The sequence below is a fragment of the Pyrus communis genome, chromosome 7 (genome assembly GCF_041283825.1).
Source record: "Pyrus communis isolate YQ-2024b chromosome 7, ASM4128382v1, whole genome shotgun sequence".
Lineage (NCBI taxonomy): Eukaryota > Viridiplantae > Streptophyta > Magnoliopsida > Rosales > Rosaceae > Pyrus > Pyrus communis.
Window position 1 is genome coordinate 21,949,656 of NC_142571.1, and position 11,986 is coordinate 21,961,641.

General features: G+C 34.6%; 2 protein-coding genes across 2 annotated transcripts; both read right to left on the bottom strand.

The window, feature by feature from the left end:
- Window positions 1–2,441: 2,441 nt before the first annotated feature.
- On the bottom strand, window positions 2,442–3,771 carry LOC137733130 (uncharacterized). The gene is made up of 2 exons (XM_068472290.2): window positions 3,609–3,771; window positions 2,442–3,498 (listed from the first exon to the last, which is right to left on the bottom strand). The coding sequence occupies exons 1-2, from the start codon at window positions 3,657–3,659 to the stop codon at window positions 2,809–2,811; spliced, it is 741 nt and encodes a 246-aa protein (XP_068328391.2). The 5' UTR covers window positions 3,660–3,771; the 3' UTR covers window positions 2,442–2,808.
- Window positions 3,772–7,767: 3,996 nt separating this feature from the next.
- On the bottom strand, window positions 7,768–11,386 carry LOC137733393 (SHUGOSHIN 2-like). Its single transcript, XM_088696544.1, has 13 exons — window positions 11,201–11,386; window positions 10,480–10,655; window positions 10,344–10,381; window positions 10,130–10,238; window positions 10,004–10,027; window positions 9,828–9,896; window positions 9,706–9,747; window positions 9,500–9,602; window positions 9,361–9,418; window positions 9,071–9,274; window positions 8,750–8,953; window positions 8,458–8,658; window positions 7,768–8,366 (listed from the first exon to the last, which is right to left on the bottom strand). Exons 1-13 carry the CDS (start codon window positions 11,244–11,246, stop codon window positions 8,093–8,095), a joined length of 1,548 nt encoding a protein of 515 aa, XP_088552670.1. The 5' UTR covers window positions 11,247–11,386; the 3' UTR covers window positions 7,768–8,092.
- Between the last annotated feature and the right edge of the window lie 600 nt (window positions 11,387–11,986).

Consider the following 11,986-nt stretch of genomic DNA (forward strand, 5'->3'; position numbering starts at 1 on the left):
TCAATTCCGTCAAATTCAAAGGCAAATTAGTTATTTCATCATTAATTGTTACTTGTCAACTATAACCACCAATAAAAATTTGAAACATAGACACAAAAGAATTCAAAAATATATAGCATAACTAGAAAACATAAAAAACCAAACGTTTACGTAACGGACCATTACATATTATTTTGTTATCACATGTTATAATTACATTGTTGATTATAGTTGACAAGTAAGAATTAATGAAGGAAAAACTAATTTTCCTTTGAATTTGATGAAATAGTGGATGAAATCTACCGACAAATGGTCAATTGAGATTTAAATTACCTTTTCATTTTTGCTCTAGCCTAGCAACAAACTAATGATTTTATCATGCAAGGTAAAAAAAAATATAAAAAAATTTATCATGCCATTTACAACGCTAATAATAATTTTCAAGTAATTTAATATTCATTTCATTAGGGTCCGTAACAATTTTAGCTCGCATATTGATATAAAAAAATAAAAAAGCATTGCTTTTTTTTTTTTTTTTTTTTTTTGTTGGAAAACTAAAATCATTGCTTTTGAAAGAAAAGATTAAACTTTAAAAATAGTTTTCACGCATCTCAGTGCTCTCTATATATCTACTAACGATATTATCCTACTATTTTTCGAACGTTAATACTTGTGCTTAAGTGATTTAATATTCGTTTTCGTAATGTCCCGATTATGTACAATTTAGCTCGTGAATTTTAAATACAAACTGACCTACAAAGCATGTGATCACATACCAAACGACAGTGACAATGGATTGATGGGAAATACGCACAATAAAATTGGCTACTAACCTTTAAACAAAAGTAGAATAAGACGAACACTAAAGGATCGTTTGGATGTGCTTTTAAAATAAATAAAAGTGTTTTTAGATAAAAAAAAATTTATTCCAAAAGCACTTAAAGTGCTTTCTGTAATAAGCACCAGTTATATGCTTCTTCTAGGAAATACTTTAAGTGTTTTTTTTAGAATTTACTTGCATTTTTACTAAGTATTAGTTCCAAAAATATTTTCAACAAAAATATTTCCAGTCATTTTAAAAGCATATCCAAACGAGCTCTAAATATATAACAGAAAGCACTTCCTGGTAGTTTATACACAGCTTAGTATAGTGTTCCCATTTCTTGTTTTGATCAAAATTTTATTATTGGTTTTATTTGTGCATAATTTTTTAAAATTTGATATGTTGTTGAGTAGACCATTACCCTTGCAAAAAGTGTGGACCATGTTGTCAAATTTCTCACTGAGCATGTTAGTTCATGATGATCATCAGGCTCAATGGTTTCAAACTAAGAAAGCAACGTCCATAAGCATTATATATTATTACTTCCTTTACTTTCATTGACTTACTTCATTAGTCTAAACCAAACCCTCCAAGTGAACCATATTATTGTACAAACATTCCAGTTCAAATTTGACCTTACTGTGTGAACTTAGTTTCCTGTTGAACCTTTGCTGGCTCTGAAGGTTTTCTTTATGATAAAAGCTCTCAAATATCGATAGCATCGCGATATGTTGTTGATATTATCTGATAGAAGATAATCTTGGTATACCATAAATAAGTGTTATTGCTATTGATTTGCTACAACAACATTGCGACTTGGGAACATTGTTGTCGTAATAGTGCTATTTGGGATCATTTTTTCATTATTTCTTTCTTTTTTTTTAATTAATTTTTAGCTAAAATGGTTTATGAGATTAGTATAACTCCACTTTGGTCCTTGATAATGAAAATTGATAGAAGTGGTCCATGTGTTTGTCCACCGTAAATCATTTTGGTCATTTCGTGAAAAATATGTCAATATCCTCATTAAGTGGATGGGTGGGTTTGACAAAAACACCCTTGAAAATGTGATCACATAGTCGTTTACGTGACAATGTAACGAGAATATTGACAGACTTTCGTGAAAGGACCAAAATAATTTACAATGGACAAACACAAGGATTACTTCTATCAATTTTTATTATCAGAAACTAAATTGAAAAGTTATGTCAATCTCAAAAACCATTTTAACTTTTAAAAAAAAAAAAAAAAAAAAAAAAAACCTTTTTAAATTGATTGGGTTTTTTTTTTTTTTTAAATTATTATTATTATTATTATTATTATTATTATATATATATATATATATATATATATATATATATATATATATATATATATATATATATATAAGGTATGGTTTGTGCAAATGCATTAGTCATGATAACAAAGAATCTAATTATAGATGTCTTTGGTGGGATTATGGCAGACACTCAAGGTGATGGTAGGTATGCATGCTTCATAAAAAGAAAAAAATCTCTGGGAGATTTATGATTATTTGTCACAATAATTATACTACTTTTATGTACCTAGAAAAAAAAAAAGCAAAAAAGTGAGAAGAAATAGCATGAGCACAATTATGGCCTTAAACTAAATCATAACATTTTCCGAAATTTGGTCACTTTTGATCATCCCCAATATACCAAAGGCACACACAAAATGTGATTCTACATTAATTGGAGGCTATAGCTCCCACTAATTTTACATTAACTACAGAATTAGAGCAACTAAATTCTGAGAAGAGAAAATTGAATCATTCAAGTATTCCTTCAAGTTAAAAGCAAAAAACAAAATAGTTATCAGACGGACCTAAAGAAGCTATGATTTTCATTTCTACGATGGTTGTTTGAAAAATTCTAACTGATATGGATTGTGCAATCCATTCCATACTGCTGCCCTTGCATGTTTGACAGTATGAAAAAGATGTGCAGCCTTAGACAATTATGTAACTAAAACGCACAAAATGTTGGTCAATGGAGAACAAGCTTTCGGCGCTTGGTGTTGGGTAATGAATCAGAACCAGAATCATCAGAGCTTACCAAACTTCCCTTGTGACCGAAACAACTTGTACCACTACAATTGCAAGAGTCTTGGTGTTGAAGTCGCCGTGGTGGAGGAGAAATGGCAACCGGTGGAATTTCAATGTACTTTAGTTGGGGAGGAGGGTGCTCCCACTGAGGTAGCGGTCCAGCCAGGAGAAGGGTTTGAAGCAGCGGTCCGGCTTCAATCACTGCTTGAAGTAGCCTCCCTTTTTCCGGCAACGGCTTCATAGCTCCCAATTTCAAAGCAGCCAGTGGCAGTGGCGGCGGTGATGACAATGGTGCCAGCAGCATCATAATAGGGTCTGAATTCGGAGATGGAACAATGGTTTCTTCGGAGTCAGAAGAGGTAAAGTGTTTGTTAGATTGACTGCCTTTTGATTCATTATCCTCATCTTTTTGTTGCTGCTTCCGTAGCTCTTGTTGGAGCACGAGTTTGTCCAAAACTAGGGTTTGGCATTTTGCTTCAGCTTCATTTCTCTCTTGGAGGGCTTTGCTAAGGAGATCTTTGAGACGAACAATTTCTTCTTCTCTTGTTGAAATCTTCACCTTTGCTGATAAAATTGTTGTCTCAAGCTCCAAAGTTTTGCACAAAAGAGAGTGCCTCAGCTCTTCTATCCCCTGCAAAATAAAAAATAAAAAAAATTAATTAGCCATGCGTATAAGAAAATAGAATTTGAAAAATTGAAAGCTGAAATAGTAATCATACGAGCTCGAACGAAACCCAATACCTCTTCCTGATAGAAGAATTCCCAACTAAAAGGGCTGCACTGAACCTCCATTGGGGTTAGTGTTGGTTGCTTGGAAGTATATACTTTGGTTTCTAGTTCTTGTGATATGATGGACGTTGAACAAAACACACAAGGCCAAAAGCATTTATAGATGCTCAATTGCGCGCCAAGTGCTTTTTTTTTCTACCCTACCTATTGTGTACACAAGGACTAAACTTTTGTAGGAATGTGAATGTGAAATCTGCAGTTTGAGAGACCCAAGTCTTCATCAGCTGCACCTTATGCCTGTAGCTGAGCCCCGCATAGCACGTGTGACCATCGACAAATTTTACACAGTAGTATTCGAATTACCACACTCGCTGATTACACTGTTCAACGCGTATTATATATATATATATATATATATATATATATATATATATATTTTTTTTTTTTTTTTTTATTTTTTATTTTTTTTATTTTTAATTTATAACATCACTAATCACATCTCAAACAAAGATAAAATCATTATCGCTTCAAGACGTTAAAGTGACAAGAGCTTCTCGAATCATAAACAACAGACAATCCATATCCATTACTTTAATGTTGGAGAAATTCCTTGGTCAGATAATATAACTATAAGAAAAAGATCATATTTGATCAATGATTAAAGCCGATTGATCTGTAACACTTTTCTCCTTTATGGTTTAATCTCAGGTGTTCTTTTTGACTCTTAGAAGGAGAAAAAGTTGAGCTTATACGTATTTCATTGAGCCACAACCATTGCTTAAATTTTAATTTATTGAATGTGAAAATACTCTACCATTGAAGGCAGACTATCACATAAGGTGACAACGTATTTTTAGCATTGAGTAAAACAGTATGCCAAAGCATAAAAGATAATCTCAAAAAACGCATGTTTGGAAGTTTGAACATGAGTTGGGATTTCAACCTTGCTCATTTTGTAGTCGACCAAATCCTTAGAGTTAAAATTTTGAAACTACTAATATTGACAATGGTGACCACACTAAGATATTGCGGCTGTAAAGCCACTGAATCTTGATGGATTAGGATGTGTGATTTGCGGATAATTGCATGAATTAGGAAATTACTTTAAAAATACAAATCTTGCAGCTGATGAATGAACAATTATTATATAGTACGATAACATTGCAAATTCTATGTTGGAACAAATACATGTTCACGTACCACACAATAATTTTTTTAAATAAATGAATGGATTTTATTACTCATTAATAAAAACTAGATGTCACTAGCAGTACAATTTAATTAGTGATATTACTTTTTGCATGTAAAATTTTTAAGAATAGAGAGATTTCAGTGTGTTGAAATACGACGGACTTGGTACACCAAGTATAATAATACAATTGGTTGGAAACTTAAGAAAACGTTTTTCCTGCCAATTGTATTATAACACTTGGTGTACCGGATCGTGTTCACTGGAAATTTTCTCTTAAGAATGGCCAGCTCGATACTAATTATTCATGGTTTATTATGTGACTTAGCTCAACCTCCACCCTAAGAGATATTTTTCAATGCAGGGGCACATAAAGTGGAGGAAAATTTGAAAAAAATAAAATAATATATATATATATATATATATATATATATATATATATATTCTTTCTACTTGTATAATAGCATATGTCGTACAACTCCTTGGTCCGAGCACATAAAAAATCTCTCCCAACCTAATCGTATATTAAAAATATTAAAACTTTGATAAACTCAAAATTGAAAACAACAATGGCATCATGTATGACGTTATGGTGTGTCGTAGAATTAGAATGAATATTTTTCCTCCAGCCACATGTGACAATGTCTGCATGGAGATGTTCTTTCATCTGGTTCATATCCATGACTGAGATAAGTGAACTGCACCAAAAGTAAAGTTCGACAAAATGGCAGAGGAGATAATGTTAGGGTCCAGTACCCTCTTTAGGGTAACAAATTTATCCCAAAATTTTGAAAAAGAGAGAATCCTCCTCCTATTCGATCCTTTGTTTTCAGATTTCGTGAGCTCGTCGTATTGGAAGATCTGTCCAACCATGGCTTGCGCGTGGGTCCTCCTACATCTCACATGCCATGATGAGTCCACGTTCTCCAATTTGTCATTTTTCATGGCTCTATATTCACATGCACACACATGCAAAGCAGATATGAAAAACTGGGCTCTTTTGCGTGGTGCAATAAGAATGTGACAGGTCATAAAAGATATTAAATAGAATAGTACTATTCAAACAGATCTTTTTACCTCACACACATCACATCTTTGTTAATTTTGTATATTGATCTTCTTCAATTGATTTGATCTTATAGCTGAAAATTGAGAGAGGTGTGATATTGGTCTATGTAGTGCCGGATCCATAATTTGAACCTTAGGGGTCCCATTGTTAAAGACAAGTTTTTTAGATAGGAACAGAGTGCGAAATATGCAAAAAAAAATCAGCTTATTCACTGAGGTTCGTCGAACGCTTGGTGGACTTGTTGTTGTCAGCCAAACTATATTGCACACATGACAACAAATAGCGGCATATGCCAAAAGAAATCAATGAGTAATATTTGTTGAGTGTTGTCTACACAACTTGTCGAGAAATGCCCAGTATACATTACATCAGACATTTAATAAGTACAAAAATGACCCGTCCAAACATTTGAAGAATCCTCATAAGACCCTCACAAGTATATTTTTGAATCTCAGGATCACCTTGACGCTACTTGCATCCATCTATAGGTGTATGGATAGCATCATAATGAATGCGCTTTTGAGAAATATAGGACAATTATAAATTCTTTTTACCGTTGGGAAATTGGCACGATGGACACGATGCATTGCAAGTGAATTGTCTCGCATGTTTCTTTACATATACCATGCAAATTAAAAAACGTGAACTAAGAATCTTGCATATGAAAGACGAAATTGAATTTAAGGTTGCCGATCGTGTTGATTGATCATTTTCCGTGTCAAACTTCTTGTCGATTTCGTCTGTTAGTTCATTTTCTATTTCAACAAACGGAATTTGTAATGTCCTATAACGCACATTTTCCTTAGACATTTTCCTAAATATTATGTTTCAATGGGTACAAATTTGAGTCTCGACCACTTCCTAAATTGAATTTGAGGTGTAGGATTGTTAGCGACACTTAAAAATAATAATCAATTCATTTTTCTTTGTTTTGTTTTGCTTTGTTAAATAATAATACATGATTTTTTTATTTTAATACAACGATATATTTTACATTAAAGGAATGGGAGAGTTCGGCTAGGCCACATAATGGGCAACCTAATTTGGTATCGAATTCACCATCCACGAGATTTAAACCTAAGACCTCTCACTCACAAATGAAGAAAAATACCACCAGACCGTAGTATGCCCATTATAATTATATATACAAAAAAATCTAGTCAAAGGGTACTCACAATTCGAAGTTTAAAGCATATTTGTTTGTTGTCCAAGACTCTACAAAACAAGCTTTTTCCTCAACTTGGGTCATTTGCTTAGGCTTTCCTTTTCCCTGCTTTGTTCGTGCAAGAACGCGGCTTGGCGTTGTAAAGGGGTGATTTGATCACGATGCAAGAAAGGAAGAAAGAATCGACCCCTTTTGTCTCCTCTTTTGCATGTGAAGATGTGATATGGGCTAGTCATTTATTTCTTCAAGATTAATCTAGGTTATATACGAAAGATTTTTTTTCAATTAAAATGAGATTAGCATAACTTCTATATTTGGTCTCTGAGATTTGAAATAGATAAAAGTTGTCCCTGAATTTGCCCATCCATCAATTATTTTAGTCTTTCCGTGAAAAATCTCTATTAAATAAATATAAAATAACAAAAAAAATACACTCTATTTCTATCAAATGCACATTGTTTATTAAGTTGAGGATACCTTTGTCCTCCTTATTTAACATAATTTTTCATAGAATGACTAAAATGATTGATGATAGACAAACTCAAGACAACTGCTATTGATTTCGAATCTTAAGGAACAAAGTGAAGAGTTATGCAAATCTGAAAGACCATTTTAACTAAAAAACCAATACCAAAAGAAAAATAAAAATAAAAAAAAATACCCAGAAGGAAAAAAATCATAAGCCCCTGTGATTAGATGACTGGTAAGAAGTAAGAACAATATTTTACTGCAAGGGAAGAAAAAAATCGACAGAAATCATACTTTCAATGATCACAATACCTTGAGAGAGAGACTTGAGTTTTGGATACAATAGTAGGGAGGAGGAGTCGAACTTAGAACCTCGGATGCAGGAGTATGCTCTTAACTGCTTGAGGTACGAGACCCATTGCACATTTCAGGTTCAGTTTGTGCATTTTAACCCATCATCTGCTGCTTATATTAACGGAAACTAGATTGGCGTTAAACTTTACAAAGTTAAAGGCATGTTTCCTGAACCGAGAGTAATTCTACAAAACAACTAGTTAATACCAGAAGGCACAACAATGTAGTTAATCTTCTAAGCATCAACTGACTCAATTTTCTCTGCGCATCTTCACATTAACTGGAGTTTCCTTGTATGACTTAATCATCTGAGTTGCTCGCCGCAGTGGCCTTGCAGATGATCTTCGACATTCCTGGCCTTCAGATCTCGGGGCAGTGTATCCTTCATCCTCCTTTTTCACCGAAGAACATGTTGAACCACTTTCATGAACCACATCGTCACTTAGGGGAGAGACATGGACTGTGTCATCGTTGGTCTCAAACAATTCTTCAGTTTTAAACCTTGCAGATTGCCTAGTCAAACGCCTATCAGGAAACCATAAAGAATCTGTAAATAAAGTTAAAGCCGACTGAAAACATGTACATCCTTAAAGCAATCAAAAATACACAAACAAACCTTTTGTTGTCAGCCTTCTCTTTGGCTTGGACTGCTTCAGTAATAGGATCCTCTGTTTCCAACACTGAGCATGTCGGAGCACTTTCATGAACCACATTATGACATAGATGAGAGACGTGAAACTTTTCACCATTGGTACCAAACGCTTCAGGTGCTGCCTGTACTTCGGTTTTTAACTTTGCAGACTGCCTCGTAAAACGCCTATTGAGTAACCATAAAGAATCTGTAAGCAATGTGAAAACCTAATGAAATCATGTAATTGCTCAAAGCAATCATGCATAAATAAACAAACCTATTGTTGTAAGCCTTCTCTTTAGTTTGGACTGCTGCACTTGTAGAATCGTCTTTTCCCCCTAATGGACATATCGTCTCACTTGCATGAACCACGTTGTCACGTAGAAGAGAGACAGGAATTTTGTCACCATTGGTCTCAAACATTTCTTCAGTAGCTTCCTGTTCTTCAGTTTTTAACTTTGCAGACTGTCTTTTAAAATTTCTATTAAGAATCCATAAAGCATCTGTAAGTAATATGAAAACCTACTGAAAACATGTACTTCACAAAACAATCAAAATACATGTACTTCACAAAACAATCAAACATACACGAACAAACCTTTTGTGGTAAGCCTTCTTGTTAGCTTGGACTGCTTCAATAGCAGGAGCCTCTTTTTCTGTTGATGAAAATGTCGTCTGACTTTTATGAACCACATTACTGCAAAGAGGAGAGACGGGAATTTTGCAACCATTGGTCTCAGGCATTTCTTCCGTTGCTTCGTGTTCTTCAGTTTTAAACCTTGCAGACTGCCTTCTCAAGCCTCTATGAGGAAACCACAGAGCACATGTAAATAAAGTAAAAACCCGAAAACATGTATGCATTAAGAAATCAAACATATACAAACAAACCTTTTATTATCAGCCTTCTCTTTAACTTCGACTGCTTCAACAGTATGAGAAGCCACAACTGCATGCAAATTATATCTCAAGATTGTTAGCACAGAAACAAGATATCAGAAATACAATGAGTTGTCAAGTTAACATTTACGTGGATTTTTTGGATGTCGATTCCTTTGGGTATTACAAGGACCATCCTTCTTGTCTGCTTGCAAGGACTCCCCCGCTTCAACACACTTAGTTAAACCTTCTACCTGTGGGTAGTGAAAGGAAATTTGTAAAGAATACAAGAGGTCAACAAAACAGATCACTCCTTCAAAGTTTAATTCAGAAACGAGAAAGGAATGTGCTAACTACCTGATTTTCTGTACTTTGGAACGTTACTCTTTTGGGTTTCTCCTAGGAACACAGGGTTTACAGTTCAACAAAAAGTCTATAACCTTACAAAGCAGGTTAAAGTCTTAATTAGTTAAACTCACCTCAGCCTCCAGTTTTCTCAGTTTGAGCAAACCATTTTTGCACCCGATTTCATGTTGAAGTGCCTTTAGCTAAAAGTTAAAGCATAATGCTGTTAGTTCATGCTTCTTCACTTGAATATAAAATAGAAAGTGAAAGCACACACTACTCTGACTTCACCAGTCGAAAATTAACTTACCTTATCTTTTCCTAAATTGAGTTCCTGCAAAATTGAATTAGAAAGTCGATTTTATATTAGTTGATGAAATTACCAGGTATCGTGGAAGATTGGAATAATCAACAACTAAAACATGTAAAAAAGTACCCCTAAGATCTGGCTATTTGCTTGGGCGAGTTGTAAATTCTGATGTTGTACTTTCTGCAGATTGATTCTCAAGTTCTGTATCTCTACTCTGCTCAATTCTATGATTTTGCTACCAAATAATTAAGAAAACCAAAAAAGCAAGCCATGCCGAAGCAGATTAGGAACATCAATGAGAGAAACACACAATGAGGAAAATAGATGGCCAAAAGGATACTTTCTGTCAGTAAGAAGTTTCATCAATGTCCTATTTTCCTGTGAACACGTTCAACAAACCCAAAATTAGCTAAACCGACCGCATCATCAACATACTTAGACATATGAGATTAAGAGAGATACAACCGAGAATGTACCTTCTGAAGATTGTCAATATACTCTTTATTTGTATCTGAATCAAATTGCTGCTTCACCTGTTGAATCGATGGTTTTGGTTGCTGCGGCTGCAAGTTGCTAATATCAGCAAGCCTCTTCCGTGAGTGACTTCCAATCGACAAACCCTTAGCAATTTTCTCACCTTTTGCCTTGCTATCTGGCATTCACACCAAACATTCTGTCATTTTCAGCAAAACTTAACCAAAAAATCCCAGTAACTAATTGGCTACCAAGCCTACCATCACAACAAAGCAGATGTCCACAAAAATTTCCAGATAACAGAAAGCTCCCGTGGACTGAATTGAATAGCTACACTGGTCAGAAATAAAAATTCACCTCTTTCCCTACATTTGTCAGCAACTAACCAGAGCTTGAAACTAGTTGTGCTTGTGCCTCTCGAAATCCAACATATTTGCACTTATCCTACACAAATTTTACTCGAGAAAACCTCGATAGCTAGCAATAACGAGATTTTACGAACTTCATCAAACCCTGGTCCTACGAATCCCACCCAAACAACACCAGAGTTCGTAATTTCAGTTCGTCCTAAATCGTAAACCCTCAAACATTAGTTTATTTAATTCTATATCAAGAAATGAATTCATACCACAAATTCAAACGCTGATTCATGAATAAACAAAAACAATGGCAAAAGATCGAGTTTCAAGACCTAAAGAAAATCAAATTCTGAGAAATTTTTACCTCCGGCGCCGCCGTTGTCCGTATCGAGAATGATGAGACCTTCCATCGTGAAACCCGAGCTGAAACCCTAACTTCTCTCTCGATATCTCTCTCCTCTGTCTTTCTCTCTCTACAATTTCATTGCTTGTGACTTGTGAGACTGTGAGACACTGAGATTGATGGAGGGAGAAACGCCGTCGTCGATCGTACCGTATTGGAAATTGAATAAGGAGGGAAATGGAGGGACGGAGGGAAGGGTACAATAGTAAATAGGTCTTGAGAGGTTCGGGACACCTACGGCTTTCCGAAGCTAATCCCAGACCCCGGACCTATGGCTGACGGTCGCAATCGGCCAATGGCCCAAAACAAACCCATTGGGCTAACTCAACACCCATTCGACTGTAAATAAAACTCAATTCAACTTGAGTGACATATAATAAAACTCAACTCCATTCAAAGGTCTGATTGTTGGGTCACGTCATCCGTAGGACACACCTGACAATAGAGTCACATCAATTGAGTATGGTGCCTATACAAAGTTTTCCACAAGAGTTTCTTTGATGTAGGTACTTGTTGGGAAAATTAGATAAGCAAAATTAACTTTATTAAGTTTTAAATTTTAGCGCTTGTAAGTATACAAATCGGATGATAGTATAGCATTGAAGCACATATATCGTCCCACAGAGATCGAATTGATTCTAAAAATCTTACTAACTAAATTGAAACAAATTATAGTGGAGAAGCTTTAATGGAAAATATATGATATTTTGAATTATACTTAAAATTAGTAAAGCTTGAAAATAAAAT

What these genes read in the sequence shown, in the direction of transcription:
- LOC137733130 (XM_068472290.2), bottom strand. Translation starts at nt 3,659, where the DNA reads ATGGAGGTTCAGTGCAGCCCTTTTAGTTGGGAATTCTTCTATCAGGAA. An exon ending in AATTCTTCTATCAGGAAGAG is followed by an intron (nt 3,499 to 3,608) that starts GTATTGGGTTTC and finishes TTTATTTTGCAG; the next exon opens with GGGATAGAAGAGCTGAGGCA.
- LOC137733393 (XM_088696544.1), bottom strand. Translation starts at nt 11,246, where the DNA reads ATGGAAGGTCTCATCATTCTCGATACGGACAACGGCGGCGCCGGAG. An exon ending in ATATTGACAATCTTCAGAAG is followed by an intron (nt 10,382 to 10,479) that starts GTACATTCTCGG and finishes ACGTGTTCACAG; the next exon opens with GAAAATAGGACATTGATGAA. An exon ending in TCGACATCCAAAAAATCCAC is followed by an intron (nt 9,419 to 9,499) that starts GTAAATGTTAAC and finishes ATTTGCATGCAG; the next exon opens with TTGTGGCTTCTCATACTGTT.